We start from the raw sequence: 25,629 nt of genomic DNA, 5'->3' as shown, positions 1-25,629 counted from the left end.
AGACACAGGCCAGCATTGAAGAGAGCCCACGAAGGAGGTGGGTTAGCCTCACATGCCTTCTAAGCAAGCCCAATAAAGGCAAATGGGGGCAGGGGAGTGCCTGACAGGCTCAGTTGGAAGAGCGTAGGACTCTTGATGTCAGGGTTGTGAGTTCGAGTCCCACCTTGGGTGTAGAAATTACTAAAAAAATTGAGAACCTTAAAAAAATAAAAGTGGGAGGGGTGGTTTCTTGTTATCCCGCAGAAATGCCAGTGCCTCTCTCCTATGCTCTACTCTGTCATCTCCCCCCCTTGGGTCCCTGGCTCATGGTCAATCATTTAACAAAGCCTGGCAGTGGGGGTGCATGGGGAAGGCCCCAGAAGCAAACCAAGGTTCAGGGGCCACTCTGTCTCATGTATGCTTTCGGCCATCCCTTTCCCTTCCTTACCTGGCCAGTCCTTAGTTTCTTCATCTGTAAAATAAGAATCCCGGGGTAGAAACCTCATATGGGTGTTTTGAGAATTACAGAAGATCGACCAACTAATGTACTCAGAACCATGGCACAGTTAGCGCTCGTGAATGTTCTCTGTTGTTATCAGCACCCTGTCTCTGCCCTCAGGGAACTTCAAAACGTGTTGGGAAGAAAATGTATTATTATGAGATAAGATTATAAAGCGATATATAAAATAGGACCCAATTATATTTTTAAAAACCCCGAAGTATTATACATATGTAGAAAGGGGAAAAGACCAGAAGGAAATGTTGACAGTGCTTAACTCTTGGTGGTAAAATGACAAGAGATCTTTATTTTTCTTTGTCTTTTCATGTCTTTTCTACATTTTTCTGCAATGCACATACCATTTGCAATCAGAAAAAAAAAAAGTGCTCTGTGAGAGCTGAGAGGAGCTATCACTTGGATCTGAGCTTGTGAGGAGTATGTCCCAGGGGAAGTGGGATTTGAGCAGGGTTTGAAAAGATGGGAGAATTGAAGAACTGGGGAGGAGAGCCAGAAAAAAAACCTTTTTTTATTTCTTTGTGTTTTATCTGTTTCTTCTCCTAGGCTGTGGGCTCCCAGGGGCCCCGTCCATGGTCTAGCTTGTTCACTGCTGTATCCCTAGCATCTAAAACAAAGAAGCCCCAAATCTGGTGCTTAGTAGGTGCTCAATAAATACGGATCTAGTGAGCGAATAACCTTGACAGCTCCACTTAGCCTGGGAGACAAGGATGCTCTCAGTTCCCTGTCCAGCTGGTGCACTGCCAAAACCGAGGTGCGTGGTTTCCATGGCAACAGAAGAGGGGCCGCTGGCCAGCAGCAGGAGGCAGATGCAGGGACTGTGAGCTCTGCATCTTTTCAAGGTGCAGCCTGGAAATTGGGAACATGGCAGTGGGCTTTTTCCACAAATGTTGAGGGAAGGGAAGGAGCTTCATCAATATGGTTAACTCAGTTCTTCACTGTACAGGTCTGTCAAATATATCAGTGAATGGTGGTTTAGGTCTTTGAAGGAGGGTGGGAGGCTCTTAGTGGGTGGAAAGCTAGGGACTCAGGAAAGATTTGTTCTAGTCTGGACCCTGCTGTGTGACCTTGGACAGGTTACTTAAGCTCTCTGAGCCTCATGTTCATTTATAGGAAGTTTGACCAACTCTAGAATTACTTATAAAAAGATGTGTGTGATAAGAATGTAAAATAGTACAACAGCTGTGAAACAGTTTGGTTTCTCAAAAAGTTAAACATAGAATTATCATATGACCCAGCACTTCTATCAGTAGGTAAATAACCAAAAGAATTGAAAACAGGTACTAAAACAAATACTTGTACACGAATGTTCATGGCATTCACAATAGCCAAAACACCATCAATGGCTGAATGGATAAAGATGGTATATCCATACAATGGAATTCAGCCATTAAAAGTTATGAAGCACTGATTTGTACTACGACGTGGATGAACCTCAAAAACATTATGCTAAGTGAAAGAAGCCCGACTCAAAAGATCAGATATTATATGACTCCATTTATATTACATATCTACAACAGGTAAATCCATAGAGACATAATGCAGCTTGGTGGTTGACAGGGGCTGGGAGTGGGGAGGGACTGCCTAATGGATACAGAATCTTCTTTGGGAGTAATGAAAATGTTCTGGAACTTGATAGAGGTATTGTTGTACAACATTGTGAATGTAATATGCGCTACTGAATTACACACTTTATAATAGTTGATTTTTGTCAGGTGAATTTCACCTCAATTACCAAAAAAACAAACAAACAAAAAACAAAAGTGTGTCCTGTAAGCACACCTTGAAGCCTGAAGTTACAGAATCGAATCTTGGGAGCCTAAGAGATGAACAAAACTGAAGGTTGAGCTAGAGATGAATTTGAGAGATCATCACAGCAGCCCTGCCCCCACCCCAATTATACTGCCAAGGTGACGTGTAGCTGTGGCCAGAACTGAGATCTGGATCTGTCTCTGGCCACTTCTCCACGGTGGAATCCTGGGCCGCTCACTCAAGCTCCCTGAGTCTCAGGCTACCTATCTGCAGAATGGGGCCGATGCATCTTCCCTTATCCTCACTGCACTGTGGATGAGGGTCCTGAGAGCACTCTGTGAACCCTTTGGGATGAAGGCAATCACAGGACTGCCTTCTAAGCACGGTACAATGAGAGCCAGTTCCTGGTTCATGAGGTACTCTTATGGAAAGAGCACACTCAGGTTAACCGGTTGGATTTGTGTGGCCCTGGGCGAGTCACTCATCTTCCTGTTTCTTCAGCGGTAGAATGTATTTACATCTACCTTCGAGAGAGGATGTATGTATACCGTAAGCACTCAATAATCAGATCCCTTTCCTCTTTATGGCTCTTGAACACAAATATTGTCAGTTCCTGGGATCTGGCCAAGAATATCTAAGCTGTGGCTCAGAGAGGATAAGGCCACTAGCCCGATGTCACACAACTGATTTGGACTTAGAGCATAGATCGCCTGCCTCCAGATAAAGGGAACTTTCCTCAAGCCTCTTAAGTTCACGTATTCTCTCCAACAGGCGTTTGGCACCTACTACGCCCTAGAACGGCGGAGGTGTGTAAGGAGAGAGACCTAGCACAGAATTAAGTGCTGTGTAGACGTGACCTTCGAATCCTCATCTCTTCATGAGACAGGTGCTACTATCCCGGGTGTATATGTTAGGAAACTGACTCTGTTTAACAGAGGCTTCAGAGAAGCCAAGTAACACCAGAACACACAACCAGAAAGCCGAGGTCTCGAACTCGAACTCGGGTCCCCCCACGGCGCCTCGTCTGGAAGTCCCCCACTGCGCGCGTGGCTCGGTGCAGTCCAGGCGCGCGGTTGTGGGAATCCCGAGCGGAGTTGGAAGCCGGGACCGTTCATTTGCATGCTAATACCCAGAATGCTTTTCCCCCGCACACCGCTTCTCTTAATGGAAGCGCTCAGTTTGGAACCGTGGAAAGTTTGGAACACATACTTTGCTCCCTCTCTGCAACTGTGGGAACTTCCTTCCCGCACACGCTGTGCCTGCAGCCCCGGGCTCCAAGTCGGGCTGGCCGGTGGCGGCCGCCCGCGCTTCCCGGGCAGGCGAACCTCGGTATCCAACCCGCGCGCCTAAGCATCCCCAGGCCCGCCGGGGACAAAGCGCCCTGGCCTGCCGGCGGAGCCCATAGCTTGAGCGCTTGGCGACTCTCTGGGCTGCGGGCGCTGGGGATGCTCCCGTCCCCAGGAGGCTTTAAGGAGCTCCCCGGACCCGCCAGTATCCCCGGTTCCCTGGGGGTTGCTGGGGTGCACGGAGACCCCCGTTCCTGTCCACCGCCCTTGCCTCTATGTTGTCGCCTCCCTGAGCTACTGACTTCCCGCTCCCCGGGGCACAAAGCTCAGCGTGTGGTGGTTTGGGAGAATGGCTGGACGATGGCCTCATCTTCCCAGCTCTCCCAGGCACGCAGCCCCTTCGGTTCGGTCAGTGAGCGGGGTGCAGAAGCAGCTCCGGAGGTTCGGCCTGCCCCCAGCCAGGACCCCGGGCCCTCGCTGGGGTTGCGAGCGGGGAGGCGATCGCAGGCGACTTCTGGGGATTTCGCGCATCAAAGTGGGGCTCCGAAGGGTAACCGACGCCCACTCGACTTACGGGTGCACACCACAGGCTGGGGGGCCCAGGTCTGCACCCCTCGGTCCCTCACCCCTCCCTCCCGTCCGCTCGCCGCCACTCTCGGCGGGGAGGGAGGGACAGTGGGAGCTGGTTTGCTGGCTTGGCGCTTCGTTTGCATTGGTCCGGGGGGGCTGAGACTGCAGCCCCCGGCCCCGCGGGCGGGGTGGGGAGGCGGGGGCCGGACGGGGGCTCAGTCTGCGCCAGCATTGGCGGAGCTGGGGAATGGGGAGGGGGGGCAGGAAGCGGGGGGAGCGGAGCTGCGGGGGGGGGGTGTATAAATAGGGAAGGGGGGACGTGCATCCTCGGCTGGGTGAGGGGGGGGCGCTCGGCACAAAGAAAGTGGAAAGTTTGCAGCGCGGGGCGGCCCGGGCTAGGGATCCGGGTGCGCACGTGCAGGGCCGGGGGCGCCGGGGGCCCCCCACGCCAAGCTCGCCGTTTCTTTTTTTTTTTTCCCTGCAAGCGAGAGGGGGGGTGTTGTTGGTATCGCCCCCTCCTTCTCCTCCCCCCAGGGGTGAAAGTGCAAGAGGAAGTGCAGCCGCTGCCATCTTTCCTCCGCTCCGAACACACGGAGGCCGGGGCCGCAGCGCCGCCGCTCCGCCGCCGCCTTCGCCCGGCCCAGGGAAGGGCCCACCCTGCCGCCGCCACCGTCCGCTCGCTCCAGCGTTCGCCGTCGCCACCGCCCGCCAGGCTCCGGGACCGGGCCCGCGCTGCCGCCCCCGTGCGCGCCCCGCCGCCGCCGCCTTCGCCTTTTGTTTCCTCCGCTCCGGCGCCCCCGCCCCGGCTCGCGCTTTGCAGGGGACGCAGCGCGCGCCCCCAGCGGGCCCGGGAAAAGCCGCGGCGCGCGCGCGCACGCCTGCGCGGCAGACCCCTCCGCCTCCTCCCCGCGCGCGCGCGCCCCTTTTGGCTGCGCGCCGGCGCCGCCTGGCGGGCGGGAGGGGAGGTGGCAGGCGCGTTTGCAGGAGGGGCGCACCTCTTTGCTTGCGTACCCCCCGGAGGTAGACCTAGGAGGGGAGGCGGGCAGGCGGAGAGGAGAGAGAAGCGCTCAATCAAGCAGGGGTGGGAGCAGCTATGTGGGAGGTGGTGAGCCCTGCTGTCTAGAGAGTCGGATCCGGACAGGGGGCGTGTGCGCTCGGCGCACCTGCAAGACTACAGAGCCCCGGGCCGGCACGTGTGGGGAGTGTAGATACGTCCGCTGCGCCCCGCTTCTCGCTGCCTAGAGGAAGGGAGGGGGGCGGGCAAGTGCAGCGGCCCAGTTTGTGGGGAGGGGGCGGCGGCCATGGAGCGGGTGAACGACGCTTCCTGCGGCCCATCGGGCTGCTACACCTACCAGGTGAGCAGGCACAGCACGGAGATGCTGCACAACCTGAACCAGCAGCGCAAAAACGGCGGGCGCTTCTGCGACGTGCTCCTGCGGGTGGGCGACGAGAGCTTCCCAGCGCACCGCGCCGTGCTGGCCGCCTGCAGCGAGTACTTTGAGTCGGTGTTCAGCGCCCAGTTGGGCGACGGCGGAGCTGCAGACGGGGGTCCCGCTGATGTGGGGGGTGCAGCGGCGGCCCCAGGCGGCGGGGCTGGAGGCAGCCGGGAGCTGGAGATGCACACCATCAGCTCCAAGGTGTTCGGGGACATCCTGGACTTTGCTTACACTTCCCGCATCGTGGTTCGCCTGGAGAGCTTCCCCGAGCTCATGACGGCTGCCAAGTTCCTACTGATGAGGTCGGTCATTGAGATCTGCCAGGAAGTCATCAAACAGTCTAATGTGCAGATCCTGGTGCCCCCTGCCCGGGCAGACATCATGCTCTTTCGTCCCCCTGGGACCTCGGACTTGGGCTTCCCTTTGGACATGACCAACGGGGCAGCCTTGGCAGCCAACAGCAATGGCATCGCAGGGAGCATGCAGCCCGAGGAGGAGGCAGCCCGGGCTGCTGGTGCAGCCATTGCGAGCCAAGCCTCCCTGCCTGTGTTACCTGGGGTGGACCGCTTGCCCATGGTGGCCGGACCCCTATCCCCCCAACTGCTGACTTCCCCATTCCCCAATGTGGCATCCAGTGCCCCTCCCCTGACTGGCAAGCGAGGCCGGGGCCGCCCAAGGAAGGCCAACCTGCTGGACTCAATGTTTGGGTCCCCAGGGGGCCTCAGGGAGGCCGGTATCCTTCCATGTGGCCTGTGTGGGAAGGTGTTCACTGATGCCAACCGGCTCCGGCAGCATGAGGCCCAGCATGGTGTCACCAGCCTCCAGCTGGGCTATATCGACCTTCCACCACCGAGGCTGGGTGAGAATGGGCTGCCCATCTCTGAGGACCCCGACGGCCCCCGAAAGAGGAGCCGGACCAGGAAGCAGGTGGCATGTGAGATCTGCGGCAAGATCTTCCGTGACGTGTACCATCTCAATCGGCACAAGCTTTCCCACTCGGGGGAGAAGCCCTATTCCTGCCCAGTGTGTGGGCTGCGGTTCAAGAGAAAAGATCGCATGTCCTATCATGTGCGGTCCCACGATGGGTCAGTGGGCAAGCCCTACATCTGCCAGAGCTGTGGGAAAGGCTTCTCCAGGTGAGGAATGGTGCCCCCTACCCCATGACCTGTCCTATTTCTGGCTCATAGGACAGTTTCTTGCTGAGATCTGAGGGTGTGGGATTTGTGGGAGTCACTTGACCCTCTAGGGCCACATCAGGTTTGGGGAGAGTGTTTTAATGGCCCTGGTTTTGTGGCCAAGAGCTGCTTTCTCTTCCCACAGGGAAGTTCTGTGGCACTAGGCGTGCCCTACTGTCTGTCTTCCTTTGGGCCTTTTGGGAAGGGGCTGGATTCCTCAGGCCACAGCCACCGGGCCTCACCATTCTTCTCCCTGGGCTCCCTTTGTGTTTCCGGCACCAGGCGTGGGGCCCCCTCTGGGGACGGGAGGCTTTTCCTCCAGCGACTTTCCCTGCTTGAATGGCTGCCCAGGGAGGGACTAAAACAAGTGCATCTGGGACTCCTTACACTCCATGCCACCAAATTCCACCCCCCCCCCCCAGCACTAACCGTCCTGGATGGGGAGACTCAAGACTCATCCCTCACATCCTCCTGGGATTCTGGGGCACAGAGTTCTGCACCCAGAGTCTCTTAGCACCAAAATCTTTGATCTGCTCTGACTTGGTGGCTCTAGAGCCTAACTGAACCCACAGATCCCCTTTATGTTTTCAGGACAGAGAGGAAGGGGCAGGATGTCTTTTTAGATTCACTTTTTAGTGAGCCTGGTAGGGAACTGAAGACTTGCCTGGGAGCACAGGGTTGTTTTATTTTTCCTCTTAAGAGAATATCAGAATAAAAGGCTGGTTTTAACTTGCCTGGATACTGAGGACCTTGTGTGTATGTGAACCTACGGATGGAGAACTCCCTTGGAGGGGCCCCAACCAGGAACCAGTCTTACCGGTCAGGCAGCCCCTGCCCACCTGCTCTGGCGGGCATCTGGTTTACCAGCCCAGCTGGGGACTTAAGGCTCTATCCCTTGGCCTCTGGGGACTGAATTCCATCCGGGTGGCATTCATTGGCTGCCCTGGTGGGAGAGGCTGGGGGAGGGGAATACTGAGTTTCTAAGGGGCTTTAGTCTGGACAATGAATCACACATACCCCCTCCCAGAAAGGCTGCAGTAAGGCAGCCTTGTCTCATTCTAAAGCCACCTCCTCTGGTCCTAGAAATCATTTGAGCTTGGGGGGGGCGGCGGGGAGAATGGGTAGGCAAGGTCAGAGACAAACACTCACTTCCCTTCCCCCTCTAGAGAAAACCAGGGCAGAGAGGCCTGGGCCTATGGAGCTGGGTGGTGACTTTGTCTTTGTCACGCTGGGATGGGGAAGAGGGAGTCCTCACCATCAGTGTGTGTGCAGGTATGGGTGGGGAGTCTGGCCAAGTTTGTGGCCCCATCTTTTGAGGTCTTGTTTTAAAGTCTCTTTTGGTTCTCTTTTCCAGGCCTGATCACTTGAATGGACATATCAAGCAGGTGCACACTTCTGAGCGGCCTCACAAGTGTCAGGTAGGGGTCGGGGCAAGGGCAGAGATGGGCTGAAAGAGAATGCTGCTGTTCTCACAGGCCGGCCACAAGCCAGCTGATGTGTGTGCTGGGCCGGCTGACTGACCACCAACGCTTTGCACACCTCCCCCTCTATCCCTCCACCCTCCGTCTGCTTTTCTCCTTTGTTCTTCCCCCCGGCCCCCTCCCCCCCACCGCTGATGTCCCCTCCTTCCTGGTTGCTGGGTCCTGATTCCCACCCTGTCTCTGTCTTCGCTCTTTTGCTTGGCTTTCCTCTCCTGGCATTTGCCAGCTCCTTGGATGGTGGGCCACATTGCACAAGTGTCGTCCTGGGGGCACTGGCTCCCCATTGGGCCTGGCTTCCGGTTCCCAGCAGTTTGCAGGAGCCACCGTGGAGAGGGAAGGGTTTGTGAAGAGCTCCTGGTGGTCCAGCTAACAGTGCTTCCCCTTGTCTGCCAGGCAGCCTGACCTTCTGGGTCCCCTGAGTTTAGGGCACAAGGGGTGGCAGTAGGAACGACAGTGAAGGAGGATGAGAGTGGATGGTCTCATTCTTTGAGCACTGGCACCTGTTTAACCCATCCTGAGCCATGTGTGCAAACAGCCAGGGCTTCTAAGGACGGGAGAGGAAGGTGGTTTCCTCTCCTCGTGAGCTCTTTGTGTAGCAGTAGGTAGGGAAGGCTGGGCAACATTCTCACCCTTGGTTTGTCTGCTTCAACAATATCCGGGGGCCCTGTAGTACCCAGAAAATTGAATTTCCTGTCCTGGCCACTGAGCATTCCTGTGTGGATGGAAAACACCTGTATCTTCTCCCTGGCCATCTCCCTTCCCATGCCAAGTTCCCGCCATCTGAGGGGGAGACAGAGTGGTGGGGTGCTTGTTACAGCCTCTGATAGGATAACCTGCTTCTCTTATCCTGTGGTGGCAAGGAGGGAGGGTTCAGGGAGACCTGCAGGGAGGAATGGACGTGCTGTAGGTCGGACAGCAAGCCCCCAGGGGCCAGGTGTGGATGGTGCTCATAGCCAGCCAGGCTAGGTGGCCTCCCCCGAGGACGACGACCCAGGGTGGGCATGCTGGGATCCGTCTGTGCCTCGCTGCCTTCTCTCTGTCTCTGATTCTCTAATCACAGAGCACATTCTGACTCTCCCAGGTAGTGTGCTGAGCAGCCTGGCAGAGTAGGAGGAGCCCAGAGGGCAGTGGGGGCGTGCCCGGTGGCCTGGGGGGGTAACCTGCACTCTCTGCCCTTTTTCCAGGTGTGGGTTGGGAGCAGCAGCGGCCTGCCGCCCCTGGAATCTCTTCCTAGCGACCTGCCATCATGGGACTTTGCCCAGCCTGCTTTGTGGAGGTCGTCCCATTCGGTTCCTGACACCGCCTTTTCCCTTTCTCTAAAAAAATCATTCCCAGCCCTCGAAAACCTGGGCCCAGCACACTCCAGCAGCGCTCTCTTCTGCCCAGCCCCGCCGGGATATCTGAGGCAGGGCTGGACTGCCTCAGAGGGCAGCCGGGCCTTTACCCAATGGCCTGTAGGCTAGCCTGGGCCTCCCCAGAGAGGGTTTTTCTGTGGAGGGGAAGGGGAATGGCGGTTGCTCTGAGACCCCTGCTTTTGGGAGAGGCCAGAAAAATGGTTCCTGCCCACCATGGCCAGCTCCTTCTTGTGTGATTTGGAGTCTTTTCCCAGCTCAGGGACCCCAGGGGTTGTAAGGAGCTCCTTTCTGGGTCCCCCCACAGCCTCCAGGTTTCTTTCTGGGTTCTCTTTCCTTTTTCTCCCCCTTTAACAGATGGCACCCCTGGGTATCTGTCCTTGCCTGGGTGATTTTAGAGGTTGGTACTTTCCTAAGAACCAAGTCACAGGCTTATGTGCTTCCCCTCTCCTAGCATCACCTCCCATAAGGTGTGGGGTTTCTAGAATGGGGCTTGGCTACCCCTCCCCCCACTCTAGGGGTGACTCCCCCTCCAGAGGAGAATGGAGCAACTCCAACTGGGTCAACCCATGCTGCCCTCTTCCCTTCCCACTCAGACAGGTCCTGCTTTCATTTCTGGCTAGTGAATTAGACTTCTGTGTTTTTGAGGTTTACTAGCAGGTCTGCTCAGGAACTAGACTAACCAATAGCGTTATATTGGTTCACCCCAATATATGGCTTTGGGGGCTGACAAAGCAAATGTAGATCCCCCCCCTCGGATTCCAGTGATATGCCCTTTAGCCCCCGCAGCCTCCGCGGGGATAACAGGAGTTATGATAAAAGTTTTCATTCTAACATTTGAGGCTTTGTGTGTTTTGTCCTTGGTCTCTGTCATAACACTGACATCATTGTCCCTCGGTGTATGTAACAAGCCCATTCCTGCCCTGCCCCGCCCCCCAACACACAGACCTGCTGGCCCCACCTCCAGCCTCATTAGCCAGAACTCCCCTAGTGATGAGCCAGCAGGTGAAGACATGCTGGCTCTCATGCTCGGGGCCGGCTGGCCAGTGTGCCCGGGCTTTGGTTAAAAAGCAGGGGCGTCTGTTCTGCATGGTGTGTGTTCTGAAAGCATCAGAGGTGAAGAGATGGCTCTGTGGGAGTTGGTGCCCTGGGCAAGAGCTGGGCATGGGCTATACCTCACCACCCCTCCTGATGCCACAGATGACAAAAGGGGCCAGTTACAGAGACTGGTGCCACAGCCTGAGTGAAAAGACCATCTGAATGTTGCGGTATGAAGCCTCAGGCTTGTCAGTGACACACAAATCTCTTCAGGACTTGGCCTGAGTGTGCTTAACTGGCTCAGATGCCTCAGGCGCTGCTGGCTGAATGACCACAGTGGGGCTGGGACATTGCCCCCACATGGAGTTCAGCCTGAAGCTAAGAGACTAGAGCAACTCAAGATGCCTCCCATTACTTGCAGTGGCCCCACTTCTCAGGGGCTAGTTGGGGTGGTTTGGGCTGGAGGATGGCTCATTAGAGAAGGAGTGACTTAAAGTGGGAACAAGGAAGCTGACACCCCCAAGAAGAAAGGGGCCAGCGAGGCCAGTGGCACTAGGCCTCCATGTATTCGTGTATTGCCCTTAGACTTTTCCAGAGCTATAAAAAAGACTGCTTGAGACCACACCCCACTCCCCTCACCTCCAGGTTGCTAGACTTCAAAGGCCACCAAAGATTGGGTGTGCGCTAGTGTCCCTGATATCATTTGGGCCCCATTCCCAAGCTGCTCAACCCTTAGGAAAAAAGCTTTAGGCATTCTGGGATGGGGAGAAACTGTTAGGGGAGTGAAGGGAGCATGACTGGGACTCAGTATGGAGTGGGGAAGACCAGAGGAGACCCAAGCTCAGGGTGGCTGGGCAGGTGTGCTCCTAACAACAACAGGCTGCCCGTGCACAGGGCCAAAGGCGAGGTGGCGGCCATTCCGCACATCAGGGGTGATCAGAGCATGCTACGCTGGCTCACTCTCATCCCATCGCTGGGTCGCTCTGTCTTCTCTCTGTCACCAGGACGAGAAGTGCCTTTCTCAAGTGGCCCCAGTATACAGATTCTAGGTGTCCCCTTCTTTGAGATCTGTCTCTCCTTTGGCCACTCTTCTGTGTCGTGTGACCAGGCTCTTTATATTCTCTGTTGTCTGAACTTCTGACAGGCCTAGACTCGGGCTTGTACATTTTGACAATTCCCCCCCAAGAAACCTTGGGGACTCCAGCCATGAAGGGTCAGTTCTGGCACAGAGAAGCCAGCTCCAGCTTGGCTTTGTAATACAGTGAAAGTTTTTGTTGTGTTTGTGGGGTTTTTTTCCCCCAGCAGCAGATTTACATTCCTAATTATGTTTGCTCAGGCTAAAGTTAGCTTTCATTCCTCGAGAGATAATCAATGGAGGAGGGGGTGGGGGAAGTCCGCTTGGTCTGGGATTTTAATTTTGCCTAGCTAATCCCTCAAATGGATAATCCACTTGTGGATAATTGAGGTTTGGCTGTCCATTATCTTTAGGTAGCACAGTATGACAGGCAGTGCTTTAAAGGACAGACCCCAAAAGGAGGTTGGCAGGAGAAACAAGGCATCGCTTTCACATCCCTTTAGTGGCGCCTCTCCCAGGGACCGCCGAAGATGGAATTCTGAATGTGTGCTTTCACCACATTTTCTTACACCTGGTCCATGTTTGGTTCCTTTGAATTCTTAGGCGTAGACCACACTGCCTCTCATTGTTGGAGGGCTGGTCCTCAGGTCACTGGTTGGCGAAGCTGGCAAATTATCCCCAGATAATTTGTCAGGTGCACCCCTCTCCCCCGGGGGTGTTTTTGGCAGCCCTTGCTCTGGTTTACAGGCCAGCGGGCTGGGTGGAAGATGAAATTTTCCCCCCACTGTAGTCTGTGATTGGGTCAAGAGGTCCCTGACTGAGGAGGGGCCCACCAGTGGCCATGAGACCAAGCGCCCGTGATGCTTCCTGAGTCACCTAAGTGCTCGAGTTTCTCTGCACAAATGCTGTCACCTCTCCCTTTCAGGGGAGTCCTGGCTACCGCGCACACTGTTAACAAGTATCAGTACCTTTCCCTCCCCAGAAGCTATCCCCCCTGAGTCTGGAGATGGGAAGAGCACAGGCTGAGGGGCTGGTTCACGTTCCAGCCGGCCCGTATCCCCTCCAGGCGTCTGTCTCCCCAGCTGTAAAGTGGGGAAGGAAGGAATACCTCAGGGAAGCCGGGAGGGTAGGTAGGGTGCTGGCCTGGCAGCCACAATGTTTTGACTGCTGCTTCCTCTGGTAGCTGAGTTGTGTGCTTCAGGCAAATCATTCTCCAAACTCAGCTTCCTCATTTGTCAAATGAATCAACTCAATGCATAAAGCAGATAAAGGCAGTATTTCATTAGCATAAGGTGTTCTGTTCAAATGTGTAGCAGTTACTTAAGAGACAGTGACTACCCTGATGCACACAGAGGTTTGGGGCTGGAGTAGGAACAGCAGCATCTTGGCCCCCACAGTACCGTATACACTGGCTTCTTGCTTTCACTATATACAGTAAGGAGATAAACATCTGTACAGGGTGATGGTGTTCAGACATTTACCTCGAGGTCTCAGGATCTCAGGAGGTACTTCTGTGAAAAGACGGCAGGCACAGCTCCAGTCTAGTGAGTTAATGGGGGTGGTGGGTCTTCAGGGTGGGTCTTCTGTGATGCACTTAAAGGTGACCGTTGCTTTCTCTTGAGAGTTCTAAAATAGTAAACACACACACGTAGAAAAATGAGGCAAACTTGACATGAACCTCTGAAAATCTCCATGGAACCCAAATAGTGTTGAAAGTCTCTAGACTGAACTCCCCCAATGACTTTCCTGACCTTCTGTGACCTCCAGGGCTGGGGTGCCTGGGCAAGCCCCCAGATGAGGAAGGGCTGTTGGGGAGAGTTCAGGGACTGAGACTGGGTCAAGGCCTCGGGTACAGGAAATGCCTGGGGACCTGGGGCTGCCTCCCAGGGTCCTGATGCTGACCCTCAGCTCCTGAGCCGTCTGCTCCTGGGAACTGGATAGGAGTTGGCGCTCACACCTCGGCTTTCTATGGCCACATTCTCTTGGAGGGTAATAACATTGCCTCCCTCGCAGGGCTTCTGAAAGGATGGGTTGCATGAGATCGGTGCCTCTGAAAGGCTAATCATGGTGCCTGCCTGGCACAGAATGCATGCTCTGTCAGTGTGGGGTGGCATCCTTCTTGTTAGTACCAGCATTTCCACAGCTTAATGTCCCACAAATGCTTCTGAATCATGTGGCCTTCCTTCTTTCTGCCAATTTCACGTTAGCAGAATTGACATTATCATTTTATGGGCTGCTTTCTCAATACAAACTCACAAGAATACTATAAGGAGCAATCTCTGTGCTTTGTCCTGCCTTTCCTTTCCATTTCCCTGTGGCCAAGACTAACGTCATTTTTGAATAAAGTGGATCAATTGAATTCTTTGTATAAAGCAAGTAGGGAGAACCCAGGATGGAGGCCAGGAAGACTGATCTGTTCGTATGCCAACTTACTTCTGTACGTTCACTTACAGTCAGTGCAACTAAAGTTTAAATTCTTCATGTTTAAGAACAAACAAATGCCTCATCTTTATTTTGTAAAAGAGTGTGACATTTAGTGTACCATGTTCTGGGCATGTTGCGGTAGCCGTTTGGAACCAATAATTCCAACTCAGGTGTCTCATGAGGAGGCATCACAGGAAGTAAGAGCAGCTTACTTGCCTTCTAGGGAGAAAGCGTGGGCCACATGTAAAGCTCTCTTGATACAGGGATTCCATGTGTTGGCCTGAAACAATTTTTGCTTCCTGGTGTGCTTGGTGGGGAGTCAGGAGCGTAATGCCAGTTTTTACCTCATCCTGTTTTCCTTTCTGCCCTCAGACCTGCAATGCTTCTTTCGCCACTCGAGACCGTCTGCGCTCCCACCTGGCTTGTCATGAAGATAAGGTGCCCTGCCAGGTGTGTGGGAAGTACTTGCGGGCAGCGTACATGGCAGACCACCTGAAGAAGCACAGTGAGGGGCCCAGCAACTTCTGCAGTATCTGTAACCGAGGTAATCTCCCTGCTATTTCCTCACTTCCAGGGGCTGGGCCTGAGCTTGTGTGGGAGGCCAGGGGTGTCTTGATCACCTTGCCTCAGACTCCACTCCTTGCACGGCTGGCCCTCCCTTCCCACCAATCCCACTGAACGATAAATACCTTCATCGCCCAGCTAGCTACACCTCTTCCTTCCCATACTTGGGATGCTTGGAATAGGAGTTCCCAGGAAATCAACAAGTGGGAACAGAAGGAGAGAGTACTGTTTCCAAGCCTGGGTTCATTAACACCTGTGCTGTGCGGATGGCACGATGGATACATTTCGTAGACACCACTGAACTACTGAGGTCGGTGGGAGAGTCATTAGGCTCCAAGAGGTGGGAACAAAGGGGTCCTGCTTGAGAGCTTTTGCTGGCTGATTCACTGGCATGTGAAATTCAACAACCAAGGAAGGAGGTTGAGTCTGGAGATGGACAAGCGGTTAGAAAGTTTCTAACAAATGGTCAGAAAAGAGCCCAAACCCAGGTAGACTGTGGCCTTGATGAGACAGAAAAGTGGAAGGTGCTCTGAGCAGGACAGCGTGCTTGAGGCCGAGGTTGGTCTAGATGGAGTCTGGCTCTGTGGCCCCAGTGCTGTGTTGATGAAATCAGGCCTGCCCCTGAGCTTCCGCCAGGGCTTGTTGGTGGCTGGAGGGCTAAGGTTTGTGCTGTGCAAGCACAGTGTCAGTGGAGGAGGCTTGCGCCGGATCTGTGCTGAAGGAGGTTGGGGCAGCCGTCTGTGGTGGGTGTGAAGATGCTTCTGCACGGTGCGCTTGCTTTGGCCAGGTGGGGATGTTGCTGGAAAGTGCTTTCTCCTGGGGAAGTCTTGTCCCAGTGCCTCTGGAAGCCTTGGGTATGGCTTAGTGGATTGAGTACTGAACTGGAGTCAGGGGACCCAGGGTTTAGTTCACACCCCTCCTACCTTGCCCTACTCTGTGACCTTGAGCTCTCCCTTCCCCTTTCTAAGCCTCAGTTTCTTCCTCACTTAAAAGGGGTTAAGAGCACCCCACCTTGCCCACCTCACAGGGTTGTTGTGATGATCCCAGGAGACAAGGTAGGTGAAAGTTCTCTGAACTCCCCACAAGTTGCTGCACACTTGGGAGGTCCCGCCCTTACACTTTGTAACCATGTTAGGAAAGACACAGCTCCCTGACTCTCTGGTTTGGACCAGGCACAACACTCCTGCAGTCCTTGGCTGGAATCTTTGGGTGCCTGTGCTGTCTCCATGTGCCCTGAGGCCGCTGGTGGAGGGAGAGTGCGGAGTAGCTGGGTGTTCTTGGTGCCCTGGAGCTGGGTCCCTCCCTGGGATTGCACACCTGGCGTTTGCCATGAAGGCCACTGGATATTGATGTTTGTATCACCAGGAAACCTGCTGTGAAAGCGGGGAGGTGGTCATGAAAACTGCTGAAGCATCTGTCCTATTTTCTGACATGTCAGTTGAACCCTTTCTGGCAGGAGCTTCCCCTGAGTAGTGAGCAGTGGGGTTGTGCGTGCAGGGAGTTATCAGGCTGTGGCTGACCATCTTGACCATGGCTGCCCCAGCTCTAGAAAAAGATGGTTTCTTATCTTGCTTCATCCTAACCTGGCTTCCTGACAGCACCCTCCCCCCCCAACCCCCGCCACCTCACAAATAACTAAACCTGCAACATGCTGTCAGCAGGTGCTTGGTCAAGTTTTCAAGCCTGAGGTTCTCCATCTGAGAACTGAGGTCAGAGACCAGGGGCAGGAAACCAGTGAGAGTGGAGAAGGATATTAATGATGAAATGCGGAGCCTAGTTCAGATTGCAGAGTGGGGCAAGAACTGGATGGGAGGCCCAGGGCCACAGCCCCTGGGGGCCCAGCTCAGGAGGAGAGAAGAGCTGAGAACAGCAGGGAACAGCAGGGAAAGTCGACCCAGTTAGGAGAGAGCTGACGTGGCAAAGCCAACCACTGTTGTACATCATGACTTGGGCAGCAGCCATAGGCCATGTGACTGGGCTGGGAGAGCCAGAGGAGTCAAACCAGAGCCCACCTTTTCTCAGTAAAGCCAAGACTAGATTTGGATCATAGGCTAAACACCTTTGGGTCCCAGAGTCAGAATGGGAGGTCCCATTCCTCCAAGAAGACAAAAGAGGACTCTGGTCCAGCCCTCCCTAGGCATACAGAAGGAAGAGAAAACAATTTTGGTCTTTATCAGAAGAGAAGGAACAGGATTCTACCTCAAGACTCACTTATTGGACAGAAATAGGAGGAGATGACTCCTGAGGAAGAAAAAAAAAGAGGAAGAGGAAGGTAGTTTGTCCAGGAAGAGGATAAGGATACCAAAGACATGAAGACCCTGGAATCGGAATGCAGAAAACTCTGGGTCATCTTTCCTGGCCCACCACGAAGGCTGTGATACAGGAGGAGGTGCACAAATAAATGAATGTATTTAACTCCATAAGGGTTCAAGCAAAGGCTGATGTCAGCCAGATGGTCAGATGGTTGAGGTTGGATCAGGTGCCCTTTGAACCCCTTCAATCCCAACAATTCGCATACAGTCAACTTAACTGCTATAGATCTTCCAGTCTTTGCCATACAAACGACTCTTTCCCATGAAGCATGAGAAAGAATGGAGGGGCGCCTGGGTGGCGCAGCGGTTAAGCGTGTGCCTTCGGCTCAGGGCGTGATCCTGGCGTTATGGGATCGAGCCCCACATCAGGCTCCTCCGCTATGAGCCTGCTTCTTTCTCTCCCACTCCCCCTGCTTGTGTTCCCTCTCTCGCTGGCTGTCTCTATCTCTGTCAAATAAATAAATAAAATCTTAAAAAAAAAAAAAAAAAAAGAAAGAAAGAATGGAGGCAGCCTGGCTGCTCCAACCACACATTTGAGACAGATGACCTTGTCTTTGTCCTAGAGACATACCAGGATGTGGGTCATACCATCTGTAGAGGAAGATTATTTGCAGTGGAAGGAGTTATGATGGCTAGAAAAGCTTGTTTCCTCATTTGTAAATCCAGGAAACGAGTTGAGTTGAATGGTGGGAAGTAGAGAAGGGCCTGGTAGATCACCATGATTTTCATTCTTTTTAAATTTCTGTAGCAGGGTTTGTATACACACATGTACTGGTATGAAAAAGAGGGTTAGCTTATTGGAAATCTGCCTTTGACAGAGACAACATTTGAACTCAAACATCATTGCTTAAAGGTAGAAGAAGTCTTCTCCCTGGTCAGAGGTGAGCACAGAAGTTGTCACCAGTGCCAGTCACGGACACAGACAGCCTGCCATTCCCCTGGACTGAGCTGATACCAATCTACTTAGTGCTTCCTTCCAGCACAGCTCTGTTGGGCATGACCCCATCAGGCTTTGGACAAGAAGAAAGCAGTCCCTGACCCCTGTGTGGATGTGAAACTTGCAAAAGGAGATTTGCTTCTGGAGTGCAAATTGCAGTGTACCGAGCAAGAAAATGCAGTGGAGAACAGTAGCCTTTGGTTGTAAATGCTTCATCTCTGGAGTGCGAGGGAGGGTGACTTGTTGGTTGTAGTGAAGTCACATGTGTGCTCACTGTCTTCATCATTCTGGTGCCTGAATCAAGCTGCCTCTTTCGTTCTTCGTTAATCAGTGGTGAATGGGCAGGTGAGTTCAGAATTCCGGCTAAACATTTCTGGCTTCAAAGACATGTTCTTCTTAGAAACTCGACTTCTGTTTTATCCCAACACTTGGCTGCTGAGTTGCTCTGTGTTTAAGTTCTGGGCTTTAAGTGGCAGCTGTGGATCCACTCCTACCACCCTGCCATGTGGTTTTGCTATAGATAGTACAGTCTGCAGCTGGGGTAAAGTCAAGAGGACCCAGCCATGTGTTCCTCAGACTGTTTTTCAGGAAAACAGCAAATTTTCATTGAGCGTCTGCTGTATTCCCCTAGTAGAGCTCTTCCCACAAGGAGTAAATATAATAATTCCTGCTGCTCCTTTCCTCCTTTCCTGTTCCCTTTAATCTCAGTGGCCCTGCCCTGGTACACTGTGGAGAGGGCTTCACACCACTTTAGAGGCTCCACAGGGATTAAAAAACAAAAGAAAATCCCTTCTAAAGTGGAGTCATGGTGTCATTGGAAAGTCCTGATATCTTATGCTGGTTGCCAGGGGCCACGGCACCAATCCCAGGGGCAGGGCTAAGGTCCTCTTTCCTGTTAGCCTTGTCTCCTCATTCCTGACTGCAGCTTCCCTCTTGGGGTGTTTATATGGGACCCTCTTAAGCCAGTCTGTCCCCCGTGATTGGCTCCAGGCATACTACTTGGTTACAGCGCAGGACAACTCGCTCTACTAGGCAGGGCAGGACACTAGCAACCGGACCATCTGGGTCTATAAAGTAGCTGCATCGGGCAAGAAAGGAAAATTCACTCAGTCCCCCTTTCCTCTGAAACCACCAACTGCTATCATCAGGGGCGTGTTTGTTAAGTAAGCTTTCTGCAGTTTAGCTCCTGTCTGCTAGCAGCTCCCATTCTAACCCACCAATGTGGCAGAGAAACACAGAAGTATAAATGGTGATAACGAACCTACTGCCGAAATCCAAGGGATGGTTCCAGGGCCAGGACCCATTGAAGAGTCTGCTCAGTGCTTAAGGACCACATGGTGGCACAGGGTCCTGGGGTTGGAGTCCAGGCTCTGCCATCTAGTAGCCGCACATGTGACGGCAAGTTACCTAACCTCACCGACCCTCCTGTTTCTTCATCTATGAAACAGGTATACTAATAATTCCCAGCTCATAGGGTGGCTGGGGGAATTCTGCAGAGGAATGCATGCAGTGTGCTGGGCCCTGGCGCACCGTTATCACTTGCTAAAAGTGAACCTTTATTACTGTTCCAGCAGCATTTGAAAGGCCATGCCAAATCAGATTTTTTAAAACAAATCTTGTGCAGACGTTACACAGTACTGTGCAGCCTCTGACCTGTTAAGAGTGGATCCCACTGTTATCCTAGAACTGTAATTTTCAAGGGGAATAAAAGCACTTGAGAATGCGTCAACTACATCTGGAGTAGATTAAAGGGCACTGGCGCTCCAAGTGGACCTTATGCTAAAATGCTTCAGTTCCTGCTGAAGGCACGTTCTGATCCTTGACCACGGTGGAATTGGATGACATAACTTCCTGCAAAACTCAAGTCAGTATCCTTTGACTGGCCTACCTGGTTTCACGTCCTCAGACTTGTGGCTGGTGTGGAAATTGGCCCAAGATCTACTCTTGCCAGCCTGAGATACCACGTAGCTCACACTGACCGGAGCATCTGGGTTGGGCTGCTGCAGTTTCAAGATGGCTGGATTGCCCCTCCTCCAAAATAAAGACAATGATGATCTCCGTGTTTCTTCCTTAAGCGAACCCGATGGATGGTTCAAAACCAAACCAAAAAGATGACCATGAATAAGATCTGACTGAGCCCCTTTAACATAACTTGCTATTTCTGTTGTTCCTCAAGAGGTCTGAAGAATTACTAAATCCAGTTATTCTGAAAGTGAGAAAGTAGCAAAAGAGAACATGTCCTACTAGATAGAAGAAGGGCGACTCCTGGAGGCGTTCCTTTGGGACTTCGTCTTGCCTCCATCTGGTTTGTTGTGCGCTTCACCTTTACACGTGTTAAGCAGGCGTTCTGTCGGCTGGAGTCCTGTGGCTGCCCTTGAGCCTCATGACTTTTCTGACGATATTTCTAGCCGTGGTCTCTGCAGTTGACCTGGGGCTGTGGGACATCTTCTCCAACCACTCACTACTGAGGCACCAAGCAAGCCTAGAGGCATTTGGCCTCTGGCCCTGGCAGGAGCGGGATCTCAGGCCACCCTTCCAGGCAGCCGGCCTCGGTGCTCCACCGCAGCCTTGCAGAGCGGGCTCTGCAGAGAAGCCGATTCGAGGACAGTGCCACCCATCCTGAGCCAGGTGGCTCCTGTGGTTGCAGCCGTTTTGGAGCCAACAAGGGGGCCCCTTCTAGGTGCAGCTGACCTGGGAATGCTAGCCAGAGCGGCCAGAGGAGAGGCGTGGGGGAAGCAGAGAGGTATCTCTGTGCTGGCCGCGGGATCTCATCTCCTTTTGTCTTGTTTAGGTTTCTCCTCTGCCTCCTACTTAAAGGTCCATGTTAAAACCCACCACGGTGTTCCCCTTCCCCAGGTCTCCAGGCACCAGGAGCCCATCCCGAATGGGGGAGCAGCGTTCCACTGCGCCAGGACCTATGGCAACAAAGGCAAGCGACCCCTTGCTCTGCACTTTGCTTCTCTGCGCAGACTGTGTTGTGGGGGCGCTGGGCCGGGCGTGGGGAGGCGGGAAGGCTGCCGGCTTGCTGGCCGCCTCAAGGAGGCTCTGAGATCTGAGTGGCAGTGGCCTCCAGGACAAAAGTCACAGTGGGTATCTCACTCCAGGGCAGTGAGTGAGGCTTTAGGGCACTGCCAAGATCCAGCCCCCGCCTCCTCTTCCCCAGCCCTCCTCCCTTGCTCCTGGCCAGCCCCCACTGTCTGGAGCCCTGCAGGGATGCCCCGGGCCCAAGGCTGGAAGAAGAGCCCTGCATGATGAGTCACTCTGGGCCTGTCCATTGCCTGTGGCCCTTTAAGGATGTTGTGGAGCTGTGGCTGAATGCTTTCTTTTCCTTCCACCCTGTGGGCAAGGGGGAGCCAAGGGCTGGCTTCCCCCTCTATAGGGGTGACTGGTTGCTGTGAGCGGCCCTTTCTGGAGGGCCTCTGGCTGCGTTTGTGAGATGCATGGCGATAAATGAGCTATGTGACTGCCTCTGACTTGGATTTGGTCTGCAGAGAGCTCCCTAGGCCCCACCTTCACTTGTTGATTCAGGTTGTTCCGTGGTATTTCACGTTGTTGCCTTGGGGATGATGCCAGGGGCTTGGCAGATGGCAGAGATGGCAGAGATGGCATGCTCCACGCTCCCATCACAGACCTCCCTTCCCGGCATGGCTCTTTGAACCCAGGCAGGGAGCTGCTGATTGGTGGAGGACTGCAGTGTGGGCAGGGCAAGGCAGAGCAATGAGGATTGTCTCGAGGCCCAGCTTGTCCTGACCCCTGTGTGGGGACAGTCAGCTGACTGAGTTGTTCAAAGTTGCTTTTTAATCTCTATGCTTTGGCCGCTTGGCCCTGCCTGGATAGGTTTTGGCAGAAGGAAGGCGGTAAGGGCAGGGCTTGTGTTTGCAGCATTGGGAAGAGGATTGGCTTCTGTCTCAGCCATCAGTGGGGTCTGCTGGGTTGAGGCCCTCTCAGCTCTGGTTCTGCCTTGCTAGGGTGCAGCTAGTCTGGTGCGGAGGCGAGGCCATTGCTGTACCTGCTCAGCGTCACCAGAACAGCCGTCTTACCCCCGGGGCAGCCAACAGAGCACCTAGGAGCTGGGGGTCTTTGAGTTGTTCTGGGTGGAAGCAGTGGAGGTCCCCTCTCCACACCCTCTTCCTTGAAGCAGGCTGAGATGGTGGTGAGCGATACACGTGCACCTGCATGAAGAGTCCGCGGCGAGGGAGGCTGGCAGCCCCAGGGCCCTGCTGTCTCACCCCCATAGGCACACCAGGCTCCCAGACTGACCAGCTGAACCTCCGTGGGTTCTGCCAGGGCGGTGGCTGGCCATCCGCTGCCCTCCTCAGGCCTGTGAGCTGGCCCTTCCCGACCCCTCCAGGAGGGGGCATCTCCAAAGCCTGGCCTCATCTCTCCTATGTGTTTTGTTTTTTCCTAGAAGGCCAGAAATGCTCACATCAGGATCCGATTGAGAGCTCCGATTCCTACGGTGACCTCTCGGACGCCAGTGACCTGAAGACGCCCGAGAAGCAGAGCACCAATGGCTCCTTCTCCTGTGACATGGCAGTCCCCAAAAACAAAATGGAGTCTGATGGGGAGAAGAAGTACCCCTGCCCTGAATGCGGGAGCTTCTTCCGCTCTAAGTCCTACTTGAACAAACACATCCAGAAGGTGCATGTCCGGGCCCTTGGGGGCCCTCTGGGGGACCTGGGTCCTGCCCTTGGCTCACCTTTCTCTCCCCAGCAGAACATGTCTCTCCTCGAGTCCTTTGGGTTTCAGATTGTTCAGTCGGCGTTTGCATCATCTTTAGTAGATCCTGAGGTTGACCAGCAACCCATGGGGCCTGAGGGGAAGTGAGGCAGATGCTGTGTCCCCATGGAAATGGCCACCGGGGACTGCTGAGAAATGCTGTGAATGCGGAGGGAAGTAATGTCTTTGGGTTCTGTAGCTGAGAGATTTTTATTCGTTTTTAACTCCCCCTTCCCCCCCCGTCACCCCGCCCACCCCCTTCTCCACCACCCATCCCCTCAGTGGTCTTTAGAAATAGATTCTCATCTGATACTCTGCAGGAATATCTGCGAGACCTGGTATGGGATAAGGGCAGAAAACACTACATAGGCCTCCAAGGCAACACCAGTCCCGGTTTCTCTAATGGGTGGAAGCTGGAATTCCTGGTGCTCAATTCTTAGTGACCCCAATCCCAAACCCATACCTGACGGCATTCTGGGACCTCAGTGATTTGGGTCCCCTCCCCCTTCTCATATCCCTCAAGAGAAACCACATTCGGGTCTCCACCCACTTACACAATGCTGATGCCCAACTGTTTTCAAGGAAGCTGGAAGCCTACAGCATCCCATGGACCATGGGGTGAGTGCCCTCTGAGAGCCCCTGAGCTTGACCCTTGACCTGGAGGGCCCCAGACCTTTCTGAGCCCTACCTGGAGGCTAGCATTTTGCTACTAGGACAAGCTCAGCTATTGAGGACACCCCCACCCCAAATTCCAGTTCTTATGTGATTTTAACCATTCAACTTGCTGTTGGGTTTTAATTCTCTAATTATTATTATTATTGTTATTATTTTTTAGGACCAGTTGTAGTGAATTGCTACTGAAAGCTATCCCAGGTGATACAGAGCTCTTTGTAAACCGCAGTCACACGTTAGGGTTAGTATTAAACTTTGTTTAGATGTACCATAATTAACTTGGCTAGTTGATTGTTTGAAGTCTATGGAAGAAATAGTTTTATGCAAAATTTTAAAAATGCCAGTCTGGTCAGGGAGGTGTAGGGGGTTTCAATGTTGTTGGTAGCCAGGAAGGCAGGAGAGCCGGCAGGTGGGGACGTTGTGTACCTCGGCTGTGTCACATGTGAGCAGGCCCAGGTTGACCTGCTGATGTGAATTGATCTGATCAGACTGTATTAAAAACGTTAGTACATTAATCTACCTGCTCCCCTGAGTCCGATTTTTCAGCCATAGGTTGGGGGGCCCTTTGGGACCCAGAAGGTGGGCACCTGGATTGGGGGTGGGATCCCAGGAGACCTCTCTTCCTCCTCATTGTACCAGCTACACTGGGACTGATAGGTGGATGCTCCCACTGAGGACTCAGCCGCCAGCATTCACCCATTTGTTCAACAAATATTCACTCCTTGTGTCTTCACTGCTGTGTGCCAGCCCCAGCCTCAGACAGCCTTGGTGAGCAGGACACCCTTGTGGCGCTTATTGGGAAAGAGACAGTTAAGAAGTAAGCAGATTTAACCATGAGTTCAGGTAACAAGTCCAGGGAGAAAAACTGGGCAAGGTGGGGACAGTGAGAGAGGGAGGGTGGGTAGGGTGGTCCAGGATGGTGAGGGACAGGGAGTGGGGCTCTGGGAGAGAAGACCTGGAGCTAGAGAGGACCCAGTGTAGCGACCAGCTAGGACCTAAGGAGGGACATGGGCAGGGAGAGAATTCTCATGGCCAGGGGCTTTAAGAAGCTCAGCAACATGAATGCCCCTCAACCCCCTGTTACCTATAGGGTTAAGTGAAAGGTTCTTACACCCTTTTGTGGTGAATGTATGATGAGAAGGGGGAAAGAGGACAGCACACAAGAGGCAAGAAATGAACACAAGGAAGAATTAATGGGAGCAAGGATGGCAGCAAGAGGGAACTGGCCAACTTAAAGCAGCGTGGTCATCTTGAGAAACCTCGAGGAAGTTGCCGGGTTCTGTGGAGTGTGTGGGATGGAGGCTCAGGCCACTTGATATCAGTATCAGAGGAAAGGGTGACCCTAAAGTGCTGAGGCCCTGTGAATGTGGCCTTGTCAGCACCACAAGATCTGCCAGCTGGTAGCACCTGTCAACAGAGAACCTGGCCTTGAACTGAAAACATTATCAGTCCTGTCCCCCTCCAAACCCCTGATCATGTCCGTGGACAGGCAGGGACCATAGTTAGGAAGCAGTGTCTGTGCATGGCAGGAGGGGAACAACAAAGCAAGCAGGCTGCTTCTTACAAAGCGCTACTTACCTGGAGGCCTGAGCAGCAAGAGGAGGTCCCCTGACTGCCTCCCAACCTCTATCTCCTCTGTATACCTGTGCCCATCAGGCCACAGGGAAGAAAGCTGTGCAGAACATGGGTGCATAAAGGTGGAATGACTTTGCCATGGTCAAGGGTAAAGAGCCTGAGCTTAGGCTGTCCAGCTCCACCATCTGCTGTCAACCCCGGGAAAATCTCTGAGCCTCAGTTTCCTCATTCTTACAACAGGCATGAAGATTAAGGGAGACCATCGTGAGCTAACATTTTCCGTGCCTAATTCTCAGCACAACCTGTGAAGCTCGTTCCATTACTATTCCCCTTCTGCAGATCAGCAAACAGGCTCAGAGAGGTAGAGGCACACCTTCCTCCTCTGCCCTCAGGTCACATAATGTCGGAGCCAGGATACACACTCAGGTCTGTCCAAGTCACTTGCTCCAGGCAGAGCTGTCACATCAGGAACCCATCTGGCCACTACCTGATGGCCTGGGCAAAGACTGGGCACTGATCTCACTTCCCCACAGCAATGATCACCTATCTCTGGCCCTGGCAGAGATTAAGGAAGCCCTGTGGCACCAAGGAACCCTGATGTATAGGGCTACTGAGAAATCTGACCACTAGATAGGCAAAAGTGGGTGGGACCTGGGGGCCTGGCAGGTCTGGGGCTGTGGCCAGTCTCAGGATATACTTTGTGAGATATTTTTACAATTCTGGCAGTTCTCCAAGCCTCGGCTTCCTTGTCTGTAAAGTGAGGGTGAT

At 53.7% G+C, this 25,629-nt stretch overlaps 1 protein-coding gene across 5 annotated transcripts; it reads left to right on the top strand.

Moving 5' to 3' along the window:
* The first annotated feature begins 4,458 nt into the window (after nucleotides 1–4,458).
* PATZ1 (POZ/BTB and AT hook containing zinc finger 1) lies at nucleotides 4,459–23,805 on the top strand. Of its 5 annotated transcripts, none has more exons than XM_045791396.2 (5): nucleotides 4,460–6,673; nucleotides 8,067–8,130; nucleotides 14,455–14,626; nucleotides 20,687–20,824; nucleotides 22,307–23,805. In XM_045791396.2, the coding sequence occupies exons 1-5, from the start codon at nucleotides 5,403–5,405 to the stop codon at nucleotides 22,720–22,722; spliced, it is 2,061 nt and encodes a 686-aa protein (XP_045647352.1). In that variant the 5' UTR covers nucleotides 4,460–5,402; the 3' UTR covers nucleotides 22,723–23,805. The 5 variants fall into 5 exon arrangements, with proteins under 5 accessions (XP_045647355.1, XP_045647352.1, XP_045647351.1 ...); XM_045791395.2 differs by having other exon boundaries at nucleotides 4,461–6,673; nucleotides 22,304–23,805; XM_045791398.2 differs by having other exon boundaries at nucleotides 4,462–6,673; nucleotides 20,752–20,824; nucleotides 22,304–22,479.
* Nucleotides 23,806–25,629: the final 1,824 nt, after the last annotated feature.

The sequence above is a fragment of the Ursus americanus genome, chromosome 30 (genome assembly GCF_024610735.1).
Source record: "Ursus americanus isolate L20-20 chromosome 30, mUrsAme1.1.p, whole genome shotgun sequence".
NCBI lineage: Eukaryota > Metazoa > Chordata > Mammalia > Carnivora > Ursidae > Ursus > Ursus americanus.
Note: the sequence above shows the minus strand (reverse complement) of the source record. Positions and strands in the feature narration are given on the sequence as shown.

Coding starts and splice junctions, on each gene's coding strand:
- PATZ1 (XM_045791395.2), top strand. CDS start 5,403: ATGGAGCGGGTGAACGACGCTTCCTGCGGCCCATCGGGCTGCTACACC. Junction 8,131..14,454: donor AGCGGCCTCACAAGTGTCAG/GTAGGGGTCGGG, acceptor TTCTGCCCTCAG/ACCTGCAATGCTTCTTTCGC. Junction 14,627..20,686: donor CTGCAGTATCTGTAACCGAG/GTAATCTCCCTG, acceptor TGTCTTGTTTAG/GTTTCTCCTCTGCCTCCTAC.